General features: G+C 42.0%; 2 protein-coding genes across 17 annotated transcripts in view; one reads left to right on the top strand and one right to left on the bottom strand.

Annotated features, from left to right (window-relative positions):
* ZC2HC1B (zinc finger C2HC-type containing 1B) overlaps window positions 1-8,746 on the top strand; it is a 35,402-nt gene extending 26,656 nt beyond the window's left edge. Inside the window, 2 exon segments of the mRNA XM_027080447.1 lie at window positions 6,354-6,436; window positions 6,876-8,746. Of these exon segments, the coding sequence (XP_026936248.1) occupies window positions 6,354-6,436; window positions 6,876-6,932 (140 nt within the window). The 3' untranslated portion in view covers window positions 6,933-8,746.
* Window positions 8,747-21,365, bottom strand: part of PLAGL1 (PLAG1 like zinc finger 1) — a 100,083-nt gene continuing 87,464 nt past the window's right edge. For 5 of the 16 annotated variants that reach the window (XM_027084536.1, XM_027084583.1, XM_027084547.1 and 2 more), the window contains 2 exons: window positions 14,897-15,376; window positions 8,747-11,102 (listed from right to left, as the gene is read on the bottom strand). In XM_027084536.1, the coding sequence (XP_026940337.1) occupies window positions 9,863-11,102; window positions 14,897-15,048 (1,392 nt within the window). In that variant the 5' untranslated portion in view covers window positions 15,049-15,376 and the 3' untranslated portion in view covers window positions 8,747-9,862. The other 11 variants (XM_027084558.1, XM_027084566.1, XM_027084622.1 and 8 more) reach the window with 8 other exon arrangements.

Here is a 21,365-nt window from a genome sequence, read left to right as displayed (position 1 = left end):
AATAAGTTCTGAGGATCTAAAGTACAGCATGGTGACTCTAGTTAACAGTACTGTATTATATACTTAAAAACTGCTAAGAGAGTAGATCTTAAATGTTCTCACCACATACACACAAAAGCAACTATGTGAGGCGATGGGTGTGTTAACTAATCTTATTGTGGTAATCATTTTGCAATATATACGTGTATCAATCATCATATTGTACACCTTAAACTTATACATTATATTCAATTAGATCTCAGTAAGCCTGGAAAAAAAGAAAAAAGGGAAGAATTTCCTTCCTAGAATGAAATAATTTCTTCAAATAACTGAAAAGGTATGACCACCATTATAGTACTTACTATATGCTTGACCCATTTCATTTAATCTTCGCAATAATCCTCCAAATGTTTTAATCTATGGAAAGGGAAACTGAGGCACACAACTGGTAAACAGCAGAGCTGGATTAGATATCTACTGTGCTTTCTCTCTTCATTGAGCTGCATTAGTAATAATGCGCATTCTTCTTTATGATCAGCATGTACTATGAAGGCAATATGAATTAATTCATGATCATATTGGCCCATCTGGTCACAAGTCTTATTTTGAAGGTATTATCAGAACCAGAATAAGAAGTGCCAATTTCACAGTCAAAGTAATAATAGCGCTAGAAATTTTTATCATTAGTTTTTAAATTCCTCATGAGTTGCTTATCATGGGCTTAAAAATTGAATTGATATTTTAAAAATTTCCCCACAGCCATCTAAACTCAAATCATTCGTTTTTTCCTGATCTGCAGAAACTTAACAATGGGGTAGGTTTTAGTTTTCACTTAGAAAAAAAAGAATTCAAATTATATGTGTGTTCTTTTGGTAAAACTTCCACTAACAAGCTTTTTTCTAAAGTGTAACCATTAGTGTCCTTCAGAAAAGACAATTTCTTTCTACTATAGCTTCTTTTCTTATTTTTTCAACGAATATATTATAATGCTTCCCTTCCAGTGAAAAACATCCTTTTGATTTTGAGGTTGAAGCTTATTTGCCAAGAGGGAATATTTCTTAATTCATCGGGATTAGACAACTCTGACGGTGTGCCAAGTCAAATCTGAGTACAGCCTCGGAGTCCAGGACTTTCATTCCCCACTCTAGTAAACCTGGAAAGAGACTGGGAATCGGGGGAGGCAGGCGTAGTGTTGAAAATAGGGGAAGAGTTTCCTTCTGTGAACTAAATAATTTCGTTAAAGCAGCAGCAAGGCATCAGTGGAACGGTCCTGAATTAGGGCTTAGCAGTCCCGTGTCCCAGTATGTGGCATTAAGCGGGACGCTACAAAGACACCAATTTGATACACTAGGAAACAGAGGAGTAGGCCAGCAGATCTAAGCAAAACGGTATTACATTTGTTCTTGACTAGTTAGCCGTGGTTATAACTACTGTGATGTTGCCAAGTAAAAGGCAGAGTCCAGCAGGGCCCTCACTAGGTTCTGTACCACCACCTGACCTCACCGTCTACTGTCTCTCAGTCCAGCTGCAGCGGCCTGTGTTGCTCCTGCTCACTTCCGGCTCAGGGCCTTTGCACTGGCTGCCCTCTCTGCTGAAAGCCAAAGCCCTCCCTCACTGATCTGCACTGCTGTCTCTCTCCCTCCCTCCCTCCCTCCCTCCCTCCCTCCAGTTCTCTGCTGAGTGTCCTCTTCCCCTTGTACCTCACCCCCAGCCTCTGTATTTAGAAGTGATCGAGGCCTCCATAATTCTCTTTGTAGTTTTTCAAAATGGCATTTATCATCATCTGATTTCATTACAGGTTTGTTTATCTCCTTCTTGTCCCCCCACCCCCAGATAAAGGGATGTAAGTTTCAAGAAGGCAGGGATCTGTCTGGTCTATTTTGTATTGTGCTGCTGTATCCCTAGCTGTTAGAATTGTTCACGGCAGTTATGAAGTGCCCAGTAAATACTTTTTGAATGAAATATGTTGGAGAAAAGTGGGTATCTTGAGTCCATAATTTCTCACTTAGATTACTGGCATATGATAGAATTGTCCTGTTAATTAGCTTTAGGAGGTAGCTTTTTGTTTTATTTCAGGCTTAAGATGCTTTTTCAATTTAATTTCTATTCTTTCCTGTGGCCTCACCTGTTTACATTTAAAATTAAAATTGTCAGCGTTAGTGTGCCTTTAAATTAGGCACATTTCATTCGGAGCCATTCTGGGGAGGAAGCAGAAGTGTACTGAGGGGAGGTTAATTTTCAAAACTCTTCAAGGCTTGGAGAAAAGCACTGAGTCCCTTTCGCTGATGTAAACAGGCCCTTGTGTGAATCAGATTCACATCTGCTGGCCATTGTTTTTGTTCTGGTCAGTAGTAATCTATTTGTAATATGAGGGCCTTTTAAAAATTCTTGTTGGTCTTGCTATTTCTACATTGACAGTCGATAGTAAGGCTACTTGGTGTCCGTCGCCTTCCACATAAATTCTTTACTGTCTTCATCTAGCTGGTAGTTAGCCCTCTAAAACTCTGGCTATCATTCTTCAACTCTCTTAAGTAAAATAAGCATTTAGAATCTCTCATTTAATAACATTTTGTTCTGAATTCACAGTCAGGGGAAATGTGTGTCAGGCACAATCCTTATCCATCCCAGAGTCTTCTAAGAAGTTTTGTATGTACAGGAAAATCTCTGCCCAAGAGAACATGTGATGTTACATGACGTTGATACACAGCTGCCATGGATGTTTAAAAGGATTCATTCACTCAGCACCTAGTTATTGTGTATGGTTGTTTCTTACACCCATGGATTCTTTAAAAAGTCTAGGGGGAGAGGCAGTCAGTAATTATTAATATCTAATATTTAACAGTGGGATATAAAAGTCCTAAGGGAATCAAGAGATCAACTTTGCTGAGGAGGCTTTATGGAGGAGGTGACAGTCAGAGAGAGGAAGCTTCATAGAGGTAGAGGCATTTGGGATGAGCTTTCAGGATGAGCTACATTTTTTTTTTTAACTCAGCCTCAGTTTCTTTGTTTTGTTTTGTTTTTAATTTATTTAGTTGTGCTGGGTCTTAGTTGCGGCAGGCGGGCTCCTTAGTTGTGGCTTGCCAGCTCCTTAGTTGCAGCAGGCAGGCTCCTTAGTTGCGGCTCGCCGGCTCCTTAGGTGAGGCACGTGGGCTCCTCAGTGTGGCATGCATGTGGGATCTAGTTCCCTGACCAGGGATTGAACCCAGGCCCCCTGCATTGGGAGCACGGAGTCTTTTTTTTTTCTTACTATTTTTTTTAACATCTTTATTGGAGTATAATTGCTTTACAATGGTGTGTTAGTTTCTGCTGTATAACAAAGTGAATCAGCTATAGATATACATATATCCCCATATCTCCTCCCTCTTGCGTCTCCCTCCCACCCTCCCTATCCCACCCCTCTAGGTGGTCACAAAGCACTGAACTGATCTCCCTGTGCTATGCGGCTGCTTCCCACTAGCTGTCTGTTTTACATTTGGTAGTATATATAAGTCCTTGCCACTCTCTGACTTCGTCCCGGCTTACCCTTCCCCCTCCCTGTGTCCTCAAGTCCATTCTCTACGTCTGCATCTTTATTCCTGTCCTGCCCCTAGGTTCTTCAGAACCATTTTTTTCCTTTAGATTCCATATATATGTGTTAGCATACAGTATTTATTTTTCTCTTTCTGACTTACTTCACTCTGTATGACAGACTCTAGGTCCATCCACCTCACTACAAATAACAATTTCGTTTCTTTTTATGGCTGAGTAATATTCCATTGTATATATGTGCCACATCTTCTTTATCCGTTTATGGGAGCATGGAGTCTTATCCATTTCACCACCAGGGAAGTCCCAGGATGAGCTAGATTTTGACCAATGGAGAAAAGTTGCAGAAGCAATTAACAAAGATATGGAAATAAGAATGCAGAGGACATACTCTGGAAACAAATGGCCCATTTGGCCAAAGCACGGAGAAGAACTGGGGTTAAAGTTAGAATGGAAGGCTGACACTAGAGCAAGGAGGGTCATAAATGCTTGGCGAGACATCCAGACTATATGTGATTAACACCAATGCTGGTGTCACATCCCCAGGCACGCGCATTTATGTAAGTTAGACTATTATGATGACTTAGAAACTTCTTGGTCCTAGACACTTTAAGTTAGTCTGCAAAAATGTCTCTTGAGAAAGAGCATTTTTTTTCATTGCCATGTAAGAAATTAATGCTTACTGTAGAAGATATTGGAAAATGGTATAAATGGTGTAAAGAAAATAAAAGATGTCCATAATTCCACACCCTGTTAACATTGATATCTCTTTTCATTTTTTCTCTTTATACTCCTTTTTTGTTTTCCTTTTATCAAAGCTAGGATCATAGTTGGTGTACACTTCCTGACTTTTTTTCACTAACAAACTTTGAACATTTTCCTATGGCAAAGAGTTTCTTTAAAAACATGGTATCATATCACAGAAATACAATGTAACTTGTTTATCTGTTTTCCTGACTTGAATAGGTAGGTTGTTTCTACTTTTTTGCTGTACTGAATATCCCTTCTTCATGGACAGTAGCCCGTGCTTAATTGTACACTCTTCTAAGCTCTTCATATATTAATCTTCATTAATCCTCATTTAATCCTCAAAGTAACACAGGGGAGTAGACATATTATTCATATCCCTAGTTTACAGGTGAGGAAAAGCAACTTACACAAGTAATTTTTAATAGGAAATGGTAGAGCCAAGCAAATCTTTATCTACTTTGGGAAAACTGGGTCAAAAAATATAAAGATTAAGGAGATAATTATATAAACATATTTATATATTATTATATATTACATTATTTAGTACATATTATATACTATTATATATTACTTAGTAGGTATATATTATTTAGTAGATATATGTTAGGAAATTGTTTTAGAAAAATGGTGTGGCTCTTCCTTCATTCTCACGAAGATTCTGATGTTCAGATGGGAACTGAGTTTATAGCCTAGTCAGCAAGTATCTACATGGCTATTTTCTGAAGGGTTTTGATATAAGAGTGACAGATTTACAGGGAAGGTACCTCTGGGCAGCAGCTTCTCCAGCACCTTTATACAGAGAGACTAAGATCACTGTGAAAATGTAGTTCTGGGTTCTAGAGCTGCATTGCTTCATATATTTAGTGAATTGCCTATAAAGTTTTGTTGGTGTAGGTTCTGCTTTGGTTTCTGGAGCCAGTGGATTTGATCAGGTTAAGCATCTTCCCTGCACTAGCCTCCCCTCCTTACCTAACCTAATTGCATAGCAAATGTAATGAGTTTTGAAGGGTCAGTTGCTGATTCCTTGGAAAAAATAAGACTTGGAGATCTTTGGGTAATACGAACACTGAGTTCTTTCTATCCTATGTTCTTTGATATTGATTCACAATTTCCTTGGGTTGTTTGGTTATTCCCCCTTTGTAAAACACTGATTAGATAGAAAGGAGGCCTCTAGGACAGAGAGCACTAATTCTTTTTTTTTTTTTTTAAATGATTTCCTTGAGAATCCCGTCCCATACCATGTGGTCCTTTAAAACAGACTATGGTATGGTATGCCTATATCCATAAACTCCTACATCTCCATACGTAGCAGTGCTGCTGGACACGAAGGAAAAGAGTCCTGTTTGGGGATTGAGTCCATCACTGTGTAAATAACGCCTGGGAGGGAAGGCATCTCATGCTTCCATAAGGCTTATCAAACCCTTTCTAGCATGAAAGCAGGCAAAGGATTGTGAAGACATGAAATACTCAGGATATATTTTGAAAGCCAGGGCAGTAGTGGGGAGAGGTGTTGTTGAGGGTCAGCTTGTATAATTTATTTATTTTTGCTGTGTTGGGTCTGAGTTTCTGTGCGAGGGCTTTCTCTAGTTGTGGCAAGCGGGGGCCACTCTTCATCGCGGTGCGCGAGCCTCACTATCGCGGCCTCTCTTGTTGCGGAGCACAGGCTCCAGATGCGCAGGCTCAATAGTTGTGGCTCACGGGCCCAGCTGCTCCGCCGCATGGGGGATCCTCCCAGACCAGGGCTCGAACCCGTGTCCCCTGCATTAGCAGGCAGATTCTCAACCACTGCGCCACCAGGGAAGCCCAAGGGTCAGCTTGTATAAATGGTGGCCCACTGAGGTGGTGGTCCAGAGGGCCCATCCATAGGCAAGTGAAGGCCTAGGGGTGGAGGAGAGAGGGCTCCTGAGACAGTTTCTGTTTTCCTTATTATTTGGCCCAGGATGGGGACTGAGAACTTGTCTATAGCTACAAAACTAAACAAAACAAAAGAAGAATAGAGATTTTTGAATCCAGTGTGAGGATTTCGTAATCATTCCTTTTTTTCTGTTGTTGCTAATGTTTGCTTTTACATAATAACAAATCTGTTTATGTCTGCAAAGGATTAGCAGTGGACCCTGCTTCTGGAGCAAAACTCAGACAAGGATTTACTAAACCTAAAAAAAGATTAACTCCTAGAGGCCAGGTAAGAAAAAAAAAAAATTAACCTCTAATCCAGGTGTTGCCGATCATCCAATGGGCAAGACAGTTACTGAGCCTTTAAGAGAATGAATCCATAGCAGGCCAGTCAGAGAGGAATTTGGGCAGATCCTGATTTGTGTTACTAAAATGTATGTTCTTGAAATTTACTCTTTTGTTAAACATATAGTTTGAAATGACGTTCAGTTTTTGCTTCTTGGATTTAACAGGAAAGGGGAATGATTTTTCATTTTGACCTGGAAGGTTACTGCCCTATCCCTTTTTCCAAACAAGGACAGTTCCCTGAGATTGACACTGAATAGGACTGCTATGAAGTTGGAGACTTTTTGATATGTGAATTGTTAAAACAATTAAAATTTTAAGAGGCATTCTCAATGTGGAAACAACGAAGTTCTAAAGTAAATGCCTTTTCTTTCTGCTTTCAGACTGGCTCCCTAAAAGTCCTCAGCCTGGATGGCTGTGTACCCAGGAAAGCCACCTAAGGGGAAGGATGGGGAGGCATCTGTTTACATGCCCATGATTTCTCTTGAGACATCATGTAGAACAAGTAAAAACTAGCTTCAAATTTTCTTATCTACTCCCTTCAAAATTTTCCCCCCAAATCGTTAAACAACACATCAACCTGTATGATAATGCTTGATTTAAAGATTCATTTGAAGCTTTTTTTTTTAAGTGGACATTTAATAAGCTTTTAAAGAAAATGTTGCTTTGATATTAGAAACTTTTAGTGAAACAGTCTTCGGTGTACTAACACTATTGCTTTCTAGGAAAATCATTTTTTACCTAACTTTATTCTATATAATAGCTGTGAAATGTCAGCTTTGTTATTTGCTTCTAATGAACATTAAACTATAATTAGTAACCATTCCTATTTTAAATGTCCATCTGTATACCATGTATAATTGTCTCACACCAGTGTACACAGTTGATTTTGGGGGAACACTACAGTGGAAGGAACAGGTTACAGTAACCTTCCCACCCTGTGGAGAGGATGCTCTAAGTGGCCTCAGGCCATTTATTTATCATGGCCAACTTGGAAGTCAACTGTTCATTTCACCATTGGTTTATGTAGCTCTGTTGGGAGGTGGTGTCCCAACTATTTTTTTCCCTTGGTCATCTTAAGGGTTAGTAAACTCTTTTTGTAGAGTCATTTATACTTAACTCTTGCTTTTTAATCTAAGAATTTTTTATCTTTTATTAAACTCAGGGAATTTTATTTAGGAGTAAGCCATCTTTTTCTAATTAGGAGAATACCGACCTACTCCCACCTGTGGTACAGCAAACATGACATCTGAAAGTCTTACAATCTGTATTTTGGGAACTAAATGCTATGTTTTATGCTCAGGTAAATCAGGTATGTGTTCTGGAATTGACTGAAGACTCGTAAGCCACATAAAAGTATTTATGGAACCTTCTGTAAATGGAATTTGGGAAGCTTGAGCTGAGGGGAGCTGCCACTCTACCGCTCTCCGCTTGCTCTGAGAGACTGCCTTCCCTTGGAGAGGTAAGTGGATTTGTGAACTGAGACATCCCAGAGCAGTAGATTCCTACTGACGAGGTAACCTGTGTCCCTCTGTCTCATTTTCTTCCCCGCAAGTGAAACCGTAGTTTAAGGACCCACCATGTCAGTTCCACACATGCAACAGCCCGGCCCCAGGTAGCTTATCTACAATGCCTCCCACCCTTTATGGTCATCAGTATCACCTTTAAGGACTGTGAACCAGTTTCTCACATTTGGCTAATATGCTGCTTTAATGGGCGAACGAACTCAAGGTTTCCCTTTCTCTACCCACCCCCACCCTATTTCGAGGTAAAACAAGCAAAAATAAACAGTATTATGGGGGAATACTTTCTGAAGAAATCCCAATATGAAATAATTTCTAATTTGTCCTAGAAATTAATAGTAAACACGATTGTAAAACGGGATCATGGTAGCCTAGCCTAGACAAAACTTTAGTAGCTAGTATTCTGACCTTATATATCAGAAATAAATTACATAGCATTCTGGAAGGATTCAGAATGTTATACAGTAATTTTTAGAAATAAGTTCTTAGCACTGTGAATTTAATGAAGCATATAAGCTCGTACCTTAAATCATAATTATTTTACTCAAAAAAAAGAAGGGGGGGTTAGTTTCTAAAAGATGCTGACTAGAGGTCAGAATAGTAGTTTCTGTAGGGGATGTAATGGCCAGGAGGGGGCATGAGGGAGCCGGCCAAGGAACTGGAACTGTTTTCTATCTCAGTGTGGATAGTTCCGCGGTGTGGTTGTATATAAAAATTAATCGAGCCACGTGCAGAATTTGTAGAGTTTATTATACGTAAGATATATCTTCATATAGAAAGCCTCTAAACACAAAAGACAAAGGAGCTTTAAAAAAAGGTTAGGTTTTATATTTTAAAAACTCATTAGATACCAAATTCAAGAGATAGATTATAGTTACATTGTAAAACGTTATCTTTTTTGAATAAAACTAATATTGACTTAAATGATGAATTTTAAAATGCATTTACTTATTGGTGATTAAAAATACTTAAGCAGAGTAGTATTTTAAGCCAGACAGAGCAAAGGAAATTCTTGTTTAATATATATATATATATTTTTTTAATTCCAGTAATATTCTTAAATTCCTGTTAAAAATATAATCAATATTAAAGTCAGTAAAATGCCTTTTTTGACTGACGCCTGGATTATTTTACCGCTTAACCTGGTTACACAGTGATTTTTTTTTTTTTTTTCTGTCAGATGTAACTGACAATCAGTTTAGTCTTTAAGATAAATGAAGTGATAACTCACATTGTAGCATCCTGTGGAAAATATTCAAACTACATTTAAAATGCTTTTTTAAAATGGAGACATCTATTATTCCACAAGAAATTGTTTCTGTAAAACTATAGGTTGGCTATGGCAATAGTAACTAAACTACATCCAACCCTGAAGGTAGAAAAATCCCTGAAAAGAAATACACAGCCTAGTCATAATATGCAATATAAAGGTTATTTTCTTATTTTAAAAATTCTCCCATTTTGGAGAAATCCAAACCTTTCCATAGTTCCCTTACTAGGCAGTGCCACATAAAGTTATTTAGTTAACATTATTATGATCATGGCTTACGATTAAGTTCAATTTGACAAACACCTATATATAGCAGCCCTCGTATGGATGTCGGTTATGACAATGGTTGCAGTTCCATTAAAGAATACTTGCTTATTAAATTTGGTACAAAGCATGAATACTCAGGACAGATTGGCACAATACATGCAGTTCGAGAACTCTCTTCTCTCAAGCCAGTCATCACTGAATAAGCCATATTCCAGTCCTGCTTTCTAACTCTTTCCTTGTATCATAACTGATGTTTAAAATGCTTCTTAAAACATCTTCCAGAATAAGAACGGTACGCTTTAAAAACCAGTCATCTGAATGCATGGTGGAAATGAGGCAGGATAGCTGAACCAGTGCCAGCTGGGAAAACATGGGGGATGGGGGGCAGGGGGAGCTGGCCCAGGCTCATAGTGCTCATGGCGAGTGAGGGGTCTTGTTGCTGCTGCCCCAGACAGCTTAACCTGTGGGGCAGAGATTCCCCAGGCCCCAGAGTGAGACTGCTATTCCCAAAGGCATTTTGGGTAGCAGGAGGGGGCAGCTGCCAGAAGCCCAACAGAGGGGAAAGGTCCAAAGAGGCAGGTATTGTTAGGTTCACAGCGTCTGCAGGTAGCTCCTTGGGCAGGTTTACTTTACCAGCACCTCCCTTGGCCAGATCAAAACCTGGGTTGAGCTTGTGAGGTGACTGAGGCTCTTGCAGAGGCAAGTCCTCAAGCAAATTGGTATTGCAAAATCCTTTAGTATCCGCTTTGAGGGGCAGGCTTGCAAGTGGGGAGTATGAGGTAGAACTGGTGTTGTACTTGTGATTCTGGAGGGGTGGGGGAGGAGAGCTGGGGGATGCTACGGGGTGGAGCGGGGCCAGGAGCTCTGGCAGCGCTGGCACAGGCTGGGAGGTTTGCTCCGAGGGGCCGTGGGTGTGGCTGTGTACCTCAGCTGGCAGGCCGCTTGCAAGCCCGTTCTGTGCAGGAGCCCCTAAAGGGAAAGGAGGCAGTGGGGCGGCCTTCAGCTGGAACTGCGGAGAGAGGGAGTGGAAGGTGTTCAGAAGGTCTCCGGACTGCAGACTCTCTTTCATCAGCTCCTGTGAGTGTGTCTTCTTGGTGTGTCGCGTGAGGTGGTCTTTGCGCCCAAACCTCTGGGCACAGAACTGACACAGGAAGTCCTTGCAGCCTGTGTGGACCACCAGGTGGCGCCGCACGTCTTTCCGGGTGTAGAAGCATCTTTCGCAGTGGTCGCACTGGTGCTTCTTCTCCTTGGCTCCACTCGGGGGCTTCTCTTCCGCGTGGGCCTTGAGGTGGTCCAGCAGCACCTCCGTGCTCCCTAGCTCCAGGGCACAGACCCCGCAGGTGAGGTCGCCACTGCTGGCCGCGTGCAGGGCCAGGTGCCTCTTGTAGCCCAGCATGGTGTTGTACTTCTTCCCGCACTCCTCGCACCCAAAGGCCATTTTGTTGGGGTCGTGCGTCTGGAGGTGGTTTTTCAGGTGGTCTTTGCGGTTGAAAGTCTTCTCACAATGAGCGCACTGGTGGGATTTCTGGGGCGAGTGGGTAGCCATGTGCCTAGGAGCAGAAGGAAGAAGTTCACAATAGACCCAGTGGTTTAAGAGCTGGAGAAACGTAGAGAAACAAACAGTATTAAAATGTTGATAGTAGTTTTCTCTAGGTGGTGGCATATGTGTTTTAGTTTTAAAATACTTTTCTGTATTTTCCAGATTCTACACATAAACGTTATAATAAAAAAACAGGTACTACGTGATGCCGTTTTCACACGTGTAAAGAATATGCTTTGAGAACACATTTTCCTAATGTACACAAAGAGATTTCTAAACAAATACAAGTATACAAGCATTTTAAGATATATGATCATGAAGAAATATTTTTCAGGAAGGGGTTTAAATGACTATTCTATACTCTTAAAATTTCTGAATTTCCAGAAGTGATACAATTTGCCTTCTACACATAACCCCATACCCCTGCCCCCCCAGTGTTGTTATTTTTATGGTTTCCAATACAATTTCTGCTTGGTCTTTATTGAGACAAAAAGTTCAGGCCTTAGACATAAACATAAAACTAAAAAGTCTATCATCTTTAACCTCAGAGAAAGTGTCTAACTGGACCCAGAATGCCACCCCTACCACCTGTTCTCGGAGCGTCCGCCTCCTGCCTCCCATGAGACCTTTACGCTGAAGTCTTAGTTTCTGCCGTTTAATACTTTCCTATTGGCTATCATGTCACATGCGTGCAGCCCGTCTCCATTTCTTCAGGATCCCTCTTAGACACCTTCAGCTCACTTCCTAAAGGTCACTGGTAATTCCTTCGGCAAAGTTCAAAAGGACTTTTTCTAGAAGGACTAAGACAGTAGAGGGAAACATACACTGACTGCGGCAGGTTCTGTGAGACAGGTACAAACAGTGTTGAGGAACGGGGACAATGCAACAGGTATTTGGGGGATCTGAAGTGATGCTGGTCTCTCCAAGTTTCACATGCATATTTAAATACATTCCTAGGTTGTCGAAAGGATTTTTCGAGGTTGCTGGAGGGCAAATAACAAACTTGATATTTAAACAGTTTTCTTTCTATTTGGTCCAGCACTAATGTTTAGGAACCCTAAAGCTCTGTTCTGGATCTTGTCCCTCTCCCCTTTTTCCTTTGTGAAGGATTTTTATCTGATTAAATTTCATTTATCACCCCTGTGTTAGATCAGTACCCAGTTAACAACTCTGGACCTGGTATTTCCTACCCACACTTTGCTGTCCTACTGCTGTCCTACCTATGAGAAAGGCTCGGGGGGACACAACTCTTACCTGAGCAATGACACTTTTCACATTCTACCAGCTACCACCCCTCTTTTTTGACTCTTTCCTCTGCCTGGCATCCAATTCTTCCTTTAATTTCCCCCTTCACCTGCTCATGCAACAGTTCCAGTCTAGAACATGATCATCTTATGGCTGAAATTACTTCCACATTTTGTTTCCCTCCCTAACTTCTCCTCTTACCTCACAACCCAAGAAACCACCAGTTTCAGTCTGTCCTACAGTCACCAAGTACCACCGTCTTTGGGCGTCACCTGGACCACATCAATGATCTTAGAATTCCTCCGGGGTTAACTGCTTACACTGGGACTTCGTCTGCCTTGCCAAATCACCGTTCCTGCCCTTTGCTATCTCCATCTAACTGCTTTCATCCTTCGCTGTATTAAGTAAGTCCCATGTTCTCTTTTCTAGTTAAGCAAGTCAGTTAGTTTCTTCTTCAACCTCTGCTTATAAAATGGATCTTATGTTACAACTGAGGGACACAGGAAGGAATGCTGCCCTTTTTTAAAAAAAAAAAAAGCAAAACCTAAAGCATCCTGCCCTCTTGCCACTCTTCTATCCCTTTATTGGATCGCTGCTTCAGGCCAGAGAGGCAAGAAATGTCGGGGACTGCGGCAGGGAAGGCCGTCCTTGCATGAAGTACACTGCTTCCCTTTTCTGCTTCTCTTCACACCCTTAGCTGAACAAGTCGTTTCCCTTCCTCAGCACCACCACCACCTACCTCCTAAATATTGCCTAAGACATCTTCTTCAGTGCGGTTTACCACAGTAATCCCACCTAATTCCTGTCATTCCTGTAATCTGTTAGCGCCACTGTCTTTTCCAAATATTTATCTCCTATATGTGTTTTGGTCTTTATCCATGGTTATAATATCCTCACTGTGGCTTAACTGCAGCTAACACTGCTTTTGGTGTTCGGGTAAGGATAATTACTGTGTACACATAAGAAGCGGGTTGCAAAACAGGAAGCCTTTGCAACAAAATTGGTGCATACAGTAGGCACTCAACACACTTATGGCAACTAGAGATCAGCCGACGTATAGAACACATTTGAATTTTAGGCGTGTATAGGCTTATTTTAACAAATCAGCTTATTATATTACATCATCTGTAACAGTGTTATTCTTAAGAGCCATAATTTATATCTCTCTTAATTCTTTCAAGTGCCTTCCTCCAGGGGCATTCCCAGATCTAATTATAATGTGGTTCGTGTTCATACCACTCAGATGGAAACTCTCTCCTGCTAAATTCTGACTCTTACCTATGCATTTCTATGTTAGTCTGAAAGTGAAAGTTCATTTCATGAAAATTAGAGGCAAACGATGCATTTCCCTTAACCAGGTATCAAGAGGCACAGATTAGTGGCAGTTCTGTGTGTATAGCTCTGAAGGTACCATATATTCAATACATAACACACACAGCATTTATTGTCAATCAGCCTACTGTGTGACTTACTGATTTTGAGTATATATTATACGCAAATATAATATAAAAATCCTTTACAGGCAGAAAACTACATCTCATATTCATTTCCCTCAGGGAAGTGAGTACCTAATAGGCACTCAAGAAATACTGATAATTCAGACTAAATGTACTATATCTAAAAAAGGACCTATCTCCTAAAAGAGTAGTTTTTACCCTCTGTCATATCATGGATACCTTTGAAAATCTGATTAAATGCACATACTTAACATCTGTATACCCAACAGAATTCCACTTGTTAGGGTGGCTTTTAGAGCCAAGTTGAGAAACTGCTCCAAAAGCCAACGCTCGGAGAGGAACCCGCCCCCCTCCATGCTTACTCTCAGAACCTAGACAAGCTCTCCGTATTTCATACCTGGACTGTTAACAACAGATTGCAAATCAGTCTACAGGCCTCTTCCCTCTTCTCCAGATTACTACCAGAGCCATCTTTCTAACACCCCGACCAAATCATGTTTTTCAGTTCTTAGACTTACCAGAAGAAAACAAACCCTTTAGGACAGCAGACAAGGCCTGTTTTGAGCTGCTTCCTTCTCCCCTACACTTTGGGCCTCACCTCCATTCTCATCCGCCGCTACCCTCTGTGCACATGTGCTTCAAGGACAAGGCTTAGGGCTTTCCCAGAACCTCCTTCCTCACTGTCTGCCTCCCATTCATTCTTTAGATCACAGCTAAAGACTGTACCTTTCTGAGGAGCCTCCCCAGGTCTCATCAAGCAGTGGAGAACAACTTCCGCCACCTGCATAGCTCTGTCAAAGCCCTTAGATTACATTTTAATGGTGTTTGCATGACTATCTCCCCAGCCATGTGTCTTCTCATCTTTCTGTCCTTAGGCCTGGCTTATTGCAGGAACACAAGAAATATTTGTTGAAAAAGTGAACTGGACACTGCAAAGCACAACTGTCATACAAAAACTATAGTAATCACTGGAGGTACAGCCATAAAGGCTAAAATGCATCCACATTCTGCATCCCTTTTCCCCTGCAGTGTTTGGTCTGAGGGCTAGCAAAGCCTTTTAAAGGTATGTGTAAAAGTACATACCTTTTCTAAAGCCTCTCACCTCATTAATTTATATCTGGAAATGAAGGCTTTGCCACAGTCTGGCTGCAAGCACTTGTAAGGTCGCTCCCTGGAGTGGGAATAATTGTGGATAGTGAACTTCTCCAGGGTGAGGAACGTCTTGCCACATAATTGGCAGGGGTAGGTGGCCATGGGCTTTGTCTCTCACACCTTCCTTTTCAGATGCGCTGACCAAATGCTGTGCCATTTAAGTACCAATAGAAGGACGGTGCTGAGCACATCAGCAGAGCCACAGCAGCTGACCGCCAGGCCAGGGGGGAGGCAGCGTTGTGGTCCCGGACCTGGTTCTACCCAGACATGGGCCTCTCAGTTACCACTATCTCTGCTTCCTGCTTCCCACATCCCAGTTTCCACGCAGTCTCAGGTTGAGAGGAGCAAGTCTGAGGCATGGATGAGGTTCCAGAGCGTAAAGGCAATCGGCATCACTAGAGCTGGGGCACGTCCTGGACCACCAAACTGTCTGTGGAGAGAAGGGGAACAGTTTCCTTGCATTTCATCTGAAAACAATGCTGCTCCTCCCCCACCAGTTCAGCATCAACTCCCCAGAATCAACGTGTTCCTTTAAATGGCTTGAACGCAGCACAACTCTGCATCCTCCTGTGTGCTTTAAGAGGTCCTTCTGCATATAAGTCCACCTGTCTGTGCTTCTCCTGGGTGGCAGGAGTCAAGCGCACAGTGTTTTGACGGTAGATGAAGCGCACTTTCCCTTGTGATAGAGACGGCTATTTCCATAGAGTCGGTATTATCGACTTCAAACCATGATTTCGGGTCATTGCGAAGTTCAGTCTGCCAATTCAAAGAAAAAACAAAAAAACCTCCCCAGTGTGTTCAAGTGTTTTACTGGTACAGAAAAAAAAAAAAAATCATCCCTGCTTATTCAAACCATGGGCCAGTCCTCTTCACTCACTGTTGGCAGAACATAAGTTGTTTATCACACCTGTTTAAACCTCCAGGGGATGAGCCGAAATAATCTGTATACATATAAGTTAATTTGTTACCGTGAGGTTACCGTGCAGGACTCAAGTCTACGATGTAAACAAAGTGGGAATAAAGCTAGTTTAGTTCACTGATGCGGTACCTTCAGAGGGGAGACGAGAGATTCCCACAGAGACAAAGGGACAGCTCGGGCAGAGCTCAGAGCACATTTAGATGTGCAGGCACCATCCTCCAGGAAACTGTTCTACTCTTCTTTTCCCCTTTCGTTTATGGGGACATTTCCTCATTCCCCAGCCCCAGCCTGGGGGACCAGCTACCTGTTGGAAGGCCACTCCTAGGAGGTGGGCTTGCCGCCTCAATCTGCCTCAAATCCCAGTTATTAGCACCCTTCCAACCCAGGCAGATCACCCAAATCCAGGCTCTTCTTCTACCAACAGACCATCATTTGGAAGCCTTAAGAGTCCAAAGCAGCATCATGAACAACACAGTAAAGGCCTGGCTACCTAGAATCCTGTGCTATTCTAGACAGAGTTAATCCTCAGGCAATGGACATTAACCTTTCAAGTGCCAATATTTAAAAAAAAAAAAAAAAGATAGCATACTGTATGCTTACATTAAACACACTGGAGTAGCTTTTGTACCCAGGCCAGCTTTTTCTGAACTTTGTCAAGTGAGCAGGGCACTCATGGCAACCTGACCAATCCCAGCAGGTCTTCAAGGCGTCTATTCCTTGCAGTCATTCATTTATTGCCAACTCCTTTAGAGCTGCTCTTTACTGTTAAAAGTTAATTTTTACTTACCTTTGTAGTTACTTTCAGATCAGAAAGTTGGAGTCTAGCTAGATGGAATTTTACTAATATAATAGCTCAAGCATCTTTAAACATATCAGCACCTAGCACATGCAACATAGACAAACACATTCCTTTTTTAAGAGGCAAAAAGTGCAGGAAACTTCTTGTGTTCCTCATCAGTTAGCTCGGGTGTTTTTAGTGTCTGGTCAGAGTTCACAAGGAGCCAGCACCAGGCAGACACCCCTCACCATCCTGCCCCACCTGCTTGGAACCTTCAGAGCTGACGTGTGCACTTTGACCTGAAGCTTCAAGCACTGATCCAAAGCCGGGGACACCGGCGTTCTCAGCTAGCATCTTGGCACCAAACCTCCCTTCTGATGGCGACACACACAAATGTGTGTGTTATTCCTCTGTGACCAAATGTGACTTGAACTGAGCCCCTGTCCCAGCTCTGTCCAAACCCCTCTCCCCCAGCTCCTTGCTCCTGCAGCGTCTGCCAGCTCACCTCGCTGCCCGGCCTCGAGGCATCTCTACCACCCTGGCCACAAAGTAATTCCTTCCAGGAATTCTACCCTGTGTGGCCGAGTTTTTGCTGCCAGGACTCATGGTGTGTCCTACTTCTCATCCAGCCTAAGTCTGGCTATAATACTGGCCCAGCTATAAAGGCATAGAATTTATCATCATCATTAAATATACTCATTCACTGGAAACTGCTGTTTTTTTTCCAGGTCTATTTTAAGAGATTAAAATGTACACACAATATGAAGTTTGAAATTCATTTTTTTCTTGTTCTCTTTATAGCTGAACTCAGAATAGCGCTAGTCACTCAGAAGGAGCTGGTCTGGCTTCTCACCTACACCGATCCCCTGCATGTATGCTTTAAACGCATTCTCCCCAGCTGCTGCTTTATGAGAGATGACCAGTGTCCAACAGAACTTTCTCTGACGGAAATGGATGGCTATCAAAATGTGATACCGAGAAACAAAATTTTCTTATTTAAGTAGCCACAGGAGGCTAGTGGCTGCTGTACTGGAAGACACAGGCACTCTCAGTTTCACTGTCAAAAGAGACAAAGGCAAGGCTACCCTTTCCTTCAGGCACAGCTATGCCGCTCATTTGCCCTCAGGCGTTTCCCTGAAGCACAAAAGGTATTTATGTAGATCCAGTCGTTTGTTTTATGAATACAGTAGAAAGATTCCCTACTTCAAATTCCAGCTCACCCCTTTGTTAGCTGTCCTGAGTTTCAGTTTGTGTTATCTATCTGATGCATGTAAATGAGCTGGTAGGGACAACCAACTGAAACAAGATGGATCTGAAAGTACCCTGTAATCTAAAAACACCACACAAATACACGGTAGCATTTATAAACACTGGGATTAAAAGCAGAAACCATCAGCTGCAAACTGGCACATGGTTCTAACCACTGAGCTATGGATATAACAGAAAAGAGACACACGTTCTCTCCTATGTATGCTTCATAGTGGGAGGACCCAGTAGCCTGGATAATACACATGCTCAACACACACAGGACATACGAGGTTGCAAGTAAAAACTGGCCCGAGCTCATTGTTTCTCAACAGATACCAACTTTGATTGCTCACCAACGCACCAAGCATACAAAGGAAAAATGAGATTTATTCAAGAAAAAAGTACCTGCCTTTAGCACTGAATGAAGTTTTCCCAGATGCACTTTCCAGCCACTTCCCTAGATTCAGAAGTCCAACAAGCTGTAGACCTCATTACCTTTCCCTCTCGGGCCTTCAAAGACGGTGGGTATATAATCAAGGCGTTTTAGACATGGCCATACTGTATTTAAATATGAGACATTTCCTCCAACTCTTTCCCCATTAAACTTGCAAAGAACAACAACAAAACATTAAGTCACTTAAGCATTTTTGTACTTATTAAACTTATTGCATTAATGCCTTTGCCAAGACTGTTGTCTTTCTGAGTTTTGGTCTCTGTGTTAAATACACCTAGTCCAACCCTAAGTGCAAAGTTGGTCCTCAGATGTTGAACTGAATGAATTTATAATAGTAAACATTCCTCAGTTTCTTCAGGAAGGCTTTCTTGAATGATGAACTCAAATTCACAACTAGTTATAACATTTCATTCACCATAACTCTGTATTTCATTAATATGGATCTTCAAATATAAATATTTGCACTGTTTTCATGATACAATCACAAACTATTATAAACACAGTCTTCCCAACAGATTATAAATTCATCGTGGCTGAGGATCAAAGCCCAGCTATTTTTAAAAAATAAACTGTGTGGATACTACAGCATCTCCCATCACCATGTACTTGACCAGTACTGGCTGGCTGCTGCTGATTCCAATCTTTGGTTGAAACCTGATGAGCTCTCTGGCCACCACGCCCTTCAAACAGACTTGTGATTAACTTTCTAATATTTGGCAAACCTCCAACAGTCCTAACGGAGAACTAACAAAGGGATGGTCCTGATGATAGTCCGCTCTGTAACTTGACATGCAGATTGCATTTGAGTCTTAAATACGGTAATAGTTCAACACCTGTCACCCTGGAAAGATAGTAAGTCTTCCCCCAAAACATCTCAGGACATAATTTTCAATCCCCTTGATTCTAAAAATACTGAGTGAGTGATACAGATCTGCCAGTATGCCAAAGAAGGCTTGTGCCATCTGCTTCATTCTGTTCATGCTGATTATTTTGGGGATGAGAGAGCATCAGATTGGAATAAGAACATATATATATGGCAACAGCCAGGAAGGACTGTGTTCCCTGAGGGCTGATGGTATATGACGGCGGAGGGAGAGGTCAGGGCACAAGTGTAGTTCCAGGACGTCCCCAGTGCTGCGTAACACAATCAGCTAATGGGAGACAAATGTTTTACAACATTCTCAAAATAAACTATGACTTCTGGCTTCTATTTCCATTGTCCCCAGTGACACGATGCAAGGCCCATTTCTGAGAGGAAACTGAATTTCCATTTTTAGTCTCGCAACATGGGAACTCTTAAGTTCTTTTCTTGACTCCATTCATCACTCCTTGTGGACAAGAAGGTTCTACTCCGGACTTTTCTCTCTCCTAGTCCTGAAATCTGGGATTGCTTTCATAGATATGTATTAAGGCCAGTTTTAAAAGGGCCTCTAATAAGCTGTTTCTTCTTACACTCACAAAATATGAAAGAGCCAATCATGGAGCAGGGCAGGTGGAAATGCATTGTTTATTTGGCTCCAGGAGGCTCCTAGAGAGGGCGCTCCCCTCAATATTTGAAGGACTCTGATAGCAAGTCTCTATCATCTATGAAAAAACCATCCAGAAACATCAGCTGGAGGAAGAAGCTACTCAGAACCTCCAGGTGGTTGCTACTTCTTGTTTTTCATTATGCGCATGCATTGTAAAACTTGTTAGGTGTTGTATCTGAGCAAGCATGGTGTTAGAAGAGTTGGGGCTCATTATATGTCTCATCAGCGAAAGAGGAGCTCTTGGGGCTGGATTAGTAACCTGGTTGAGGATTACAGATGTGAAGCTTGACGAGTACCCTACCAGATGGCTGTGGCTGGGTTTTCAACCTTAACTGAGAACAGGGGTTCGTAAGTGGGGCCCATGGCAGAGGTTCCAGGGCCCATGGCTGAGAATTCTCAAAAATTCTGTGCAAAATTAGGAGGCATGTGTATTAGAGTTCTTAAGAGGAGAGGGACCATAGCTTTCTTCAGATTTTCTAAGGAGCTCTAGATTTAAACAGGTTAAAGGACACTGACTTAGATGAAAAAAGGGAAAATCCCTCTTGGTGCTATCAATTCAGTTTCACTTTTCACAAAGTCACTGATATTTCCTAAGCGATGGACCATATATTTGGTGCCTCAGTCACTGCATTTTATCAGGTTAAAGTAAAAAAAAGGGGGGGGGGGGAGCGGGGGTCTATAATAATTTTCTTTGGAAATTCAAGCAATAAACAACTTCTACAAATTTCGTTTCAAACGTGGGTAATGATGATAATTAATAGATTCTATCATCTAAAACAGGGCTTCCTTTTGACTAGAGGGAAGGTTGCCCTCAAAATCATAGGGATTCATTTGTCAGCATCTTTAAAAATCTTTTATTAAAGTGTGTGTGTGTGTGTGTGTGTGTATCCTGAATAAAGTACTAAGATACTATTCATTAAAATCCGTAACACCTGAGCTGACATACCACTTGGAAGAAGGCTCTTGCCTAGGATGAACTCTCAGGCTGGATCCCCAAAGCCTGTCACCCCACTCTCTCTGCAGACCTCTCTCCCACAGTGGCCCAAAGGCAACCACAGCTGCAGATCCATCTACTTGGTATTTCCTTAACGTGCCACCTTCTCTCACGCTTCTGTGTTTTCCACACTATGCTATGCTCCTTCCTGGACTATCTCGCCACCCCTTGTCTACCTGGCCAACTCCTACTTTCCTTGTCACTCCCAGGCAGAGGAATGAGCTCCTTTTCCACCTGGTGAGATGGTGAAACGGGGAGCCCACCAAGAAAGCGACTGGAACGGTCCAGGTGAGCCTGCAGGGGCTTGGGCTAAGGTGGTCGTGGTGGAGATAAAACAGAGCACTGAAAACCACGGCTCAGTTAGCAAGGGAAGATTGGTTTGGTGAGAAACTGCTTCCACAAAGGGTTCTTCTGTGTGCCCTCCAAAACTATTTATTCAACACCGGGTAGACATCTCCACTTTAATATGTTTGAAACAATTTGCTTTCAGTGGTGGG

This window comes from Aethalodelphis obliquidens, unplaced genomic scaffold (genome assembly GCF_003676395.1).
Source record: "Aethalodelphis obliquidens isolate GAN/ISIS:26980383/991018 unplaced genomic scaffold, ASM367639v1 scaffold3, whole genome shotgun sequence".
Lineage (NCBI taxonomy): Eukaryota > Metazoa > Chordata > Mammalia > Artiodactyla > Delphinidae > Aethalodelphis > Aethalodelphis obliquidens.
The sequence above is the reverse complement of the archived record's forward strand: the minus strand, read 5'-3'. Positions and strand labels throughout refer to the sequence as shown.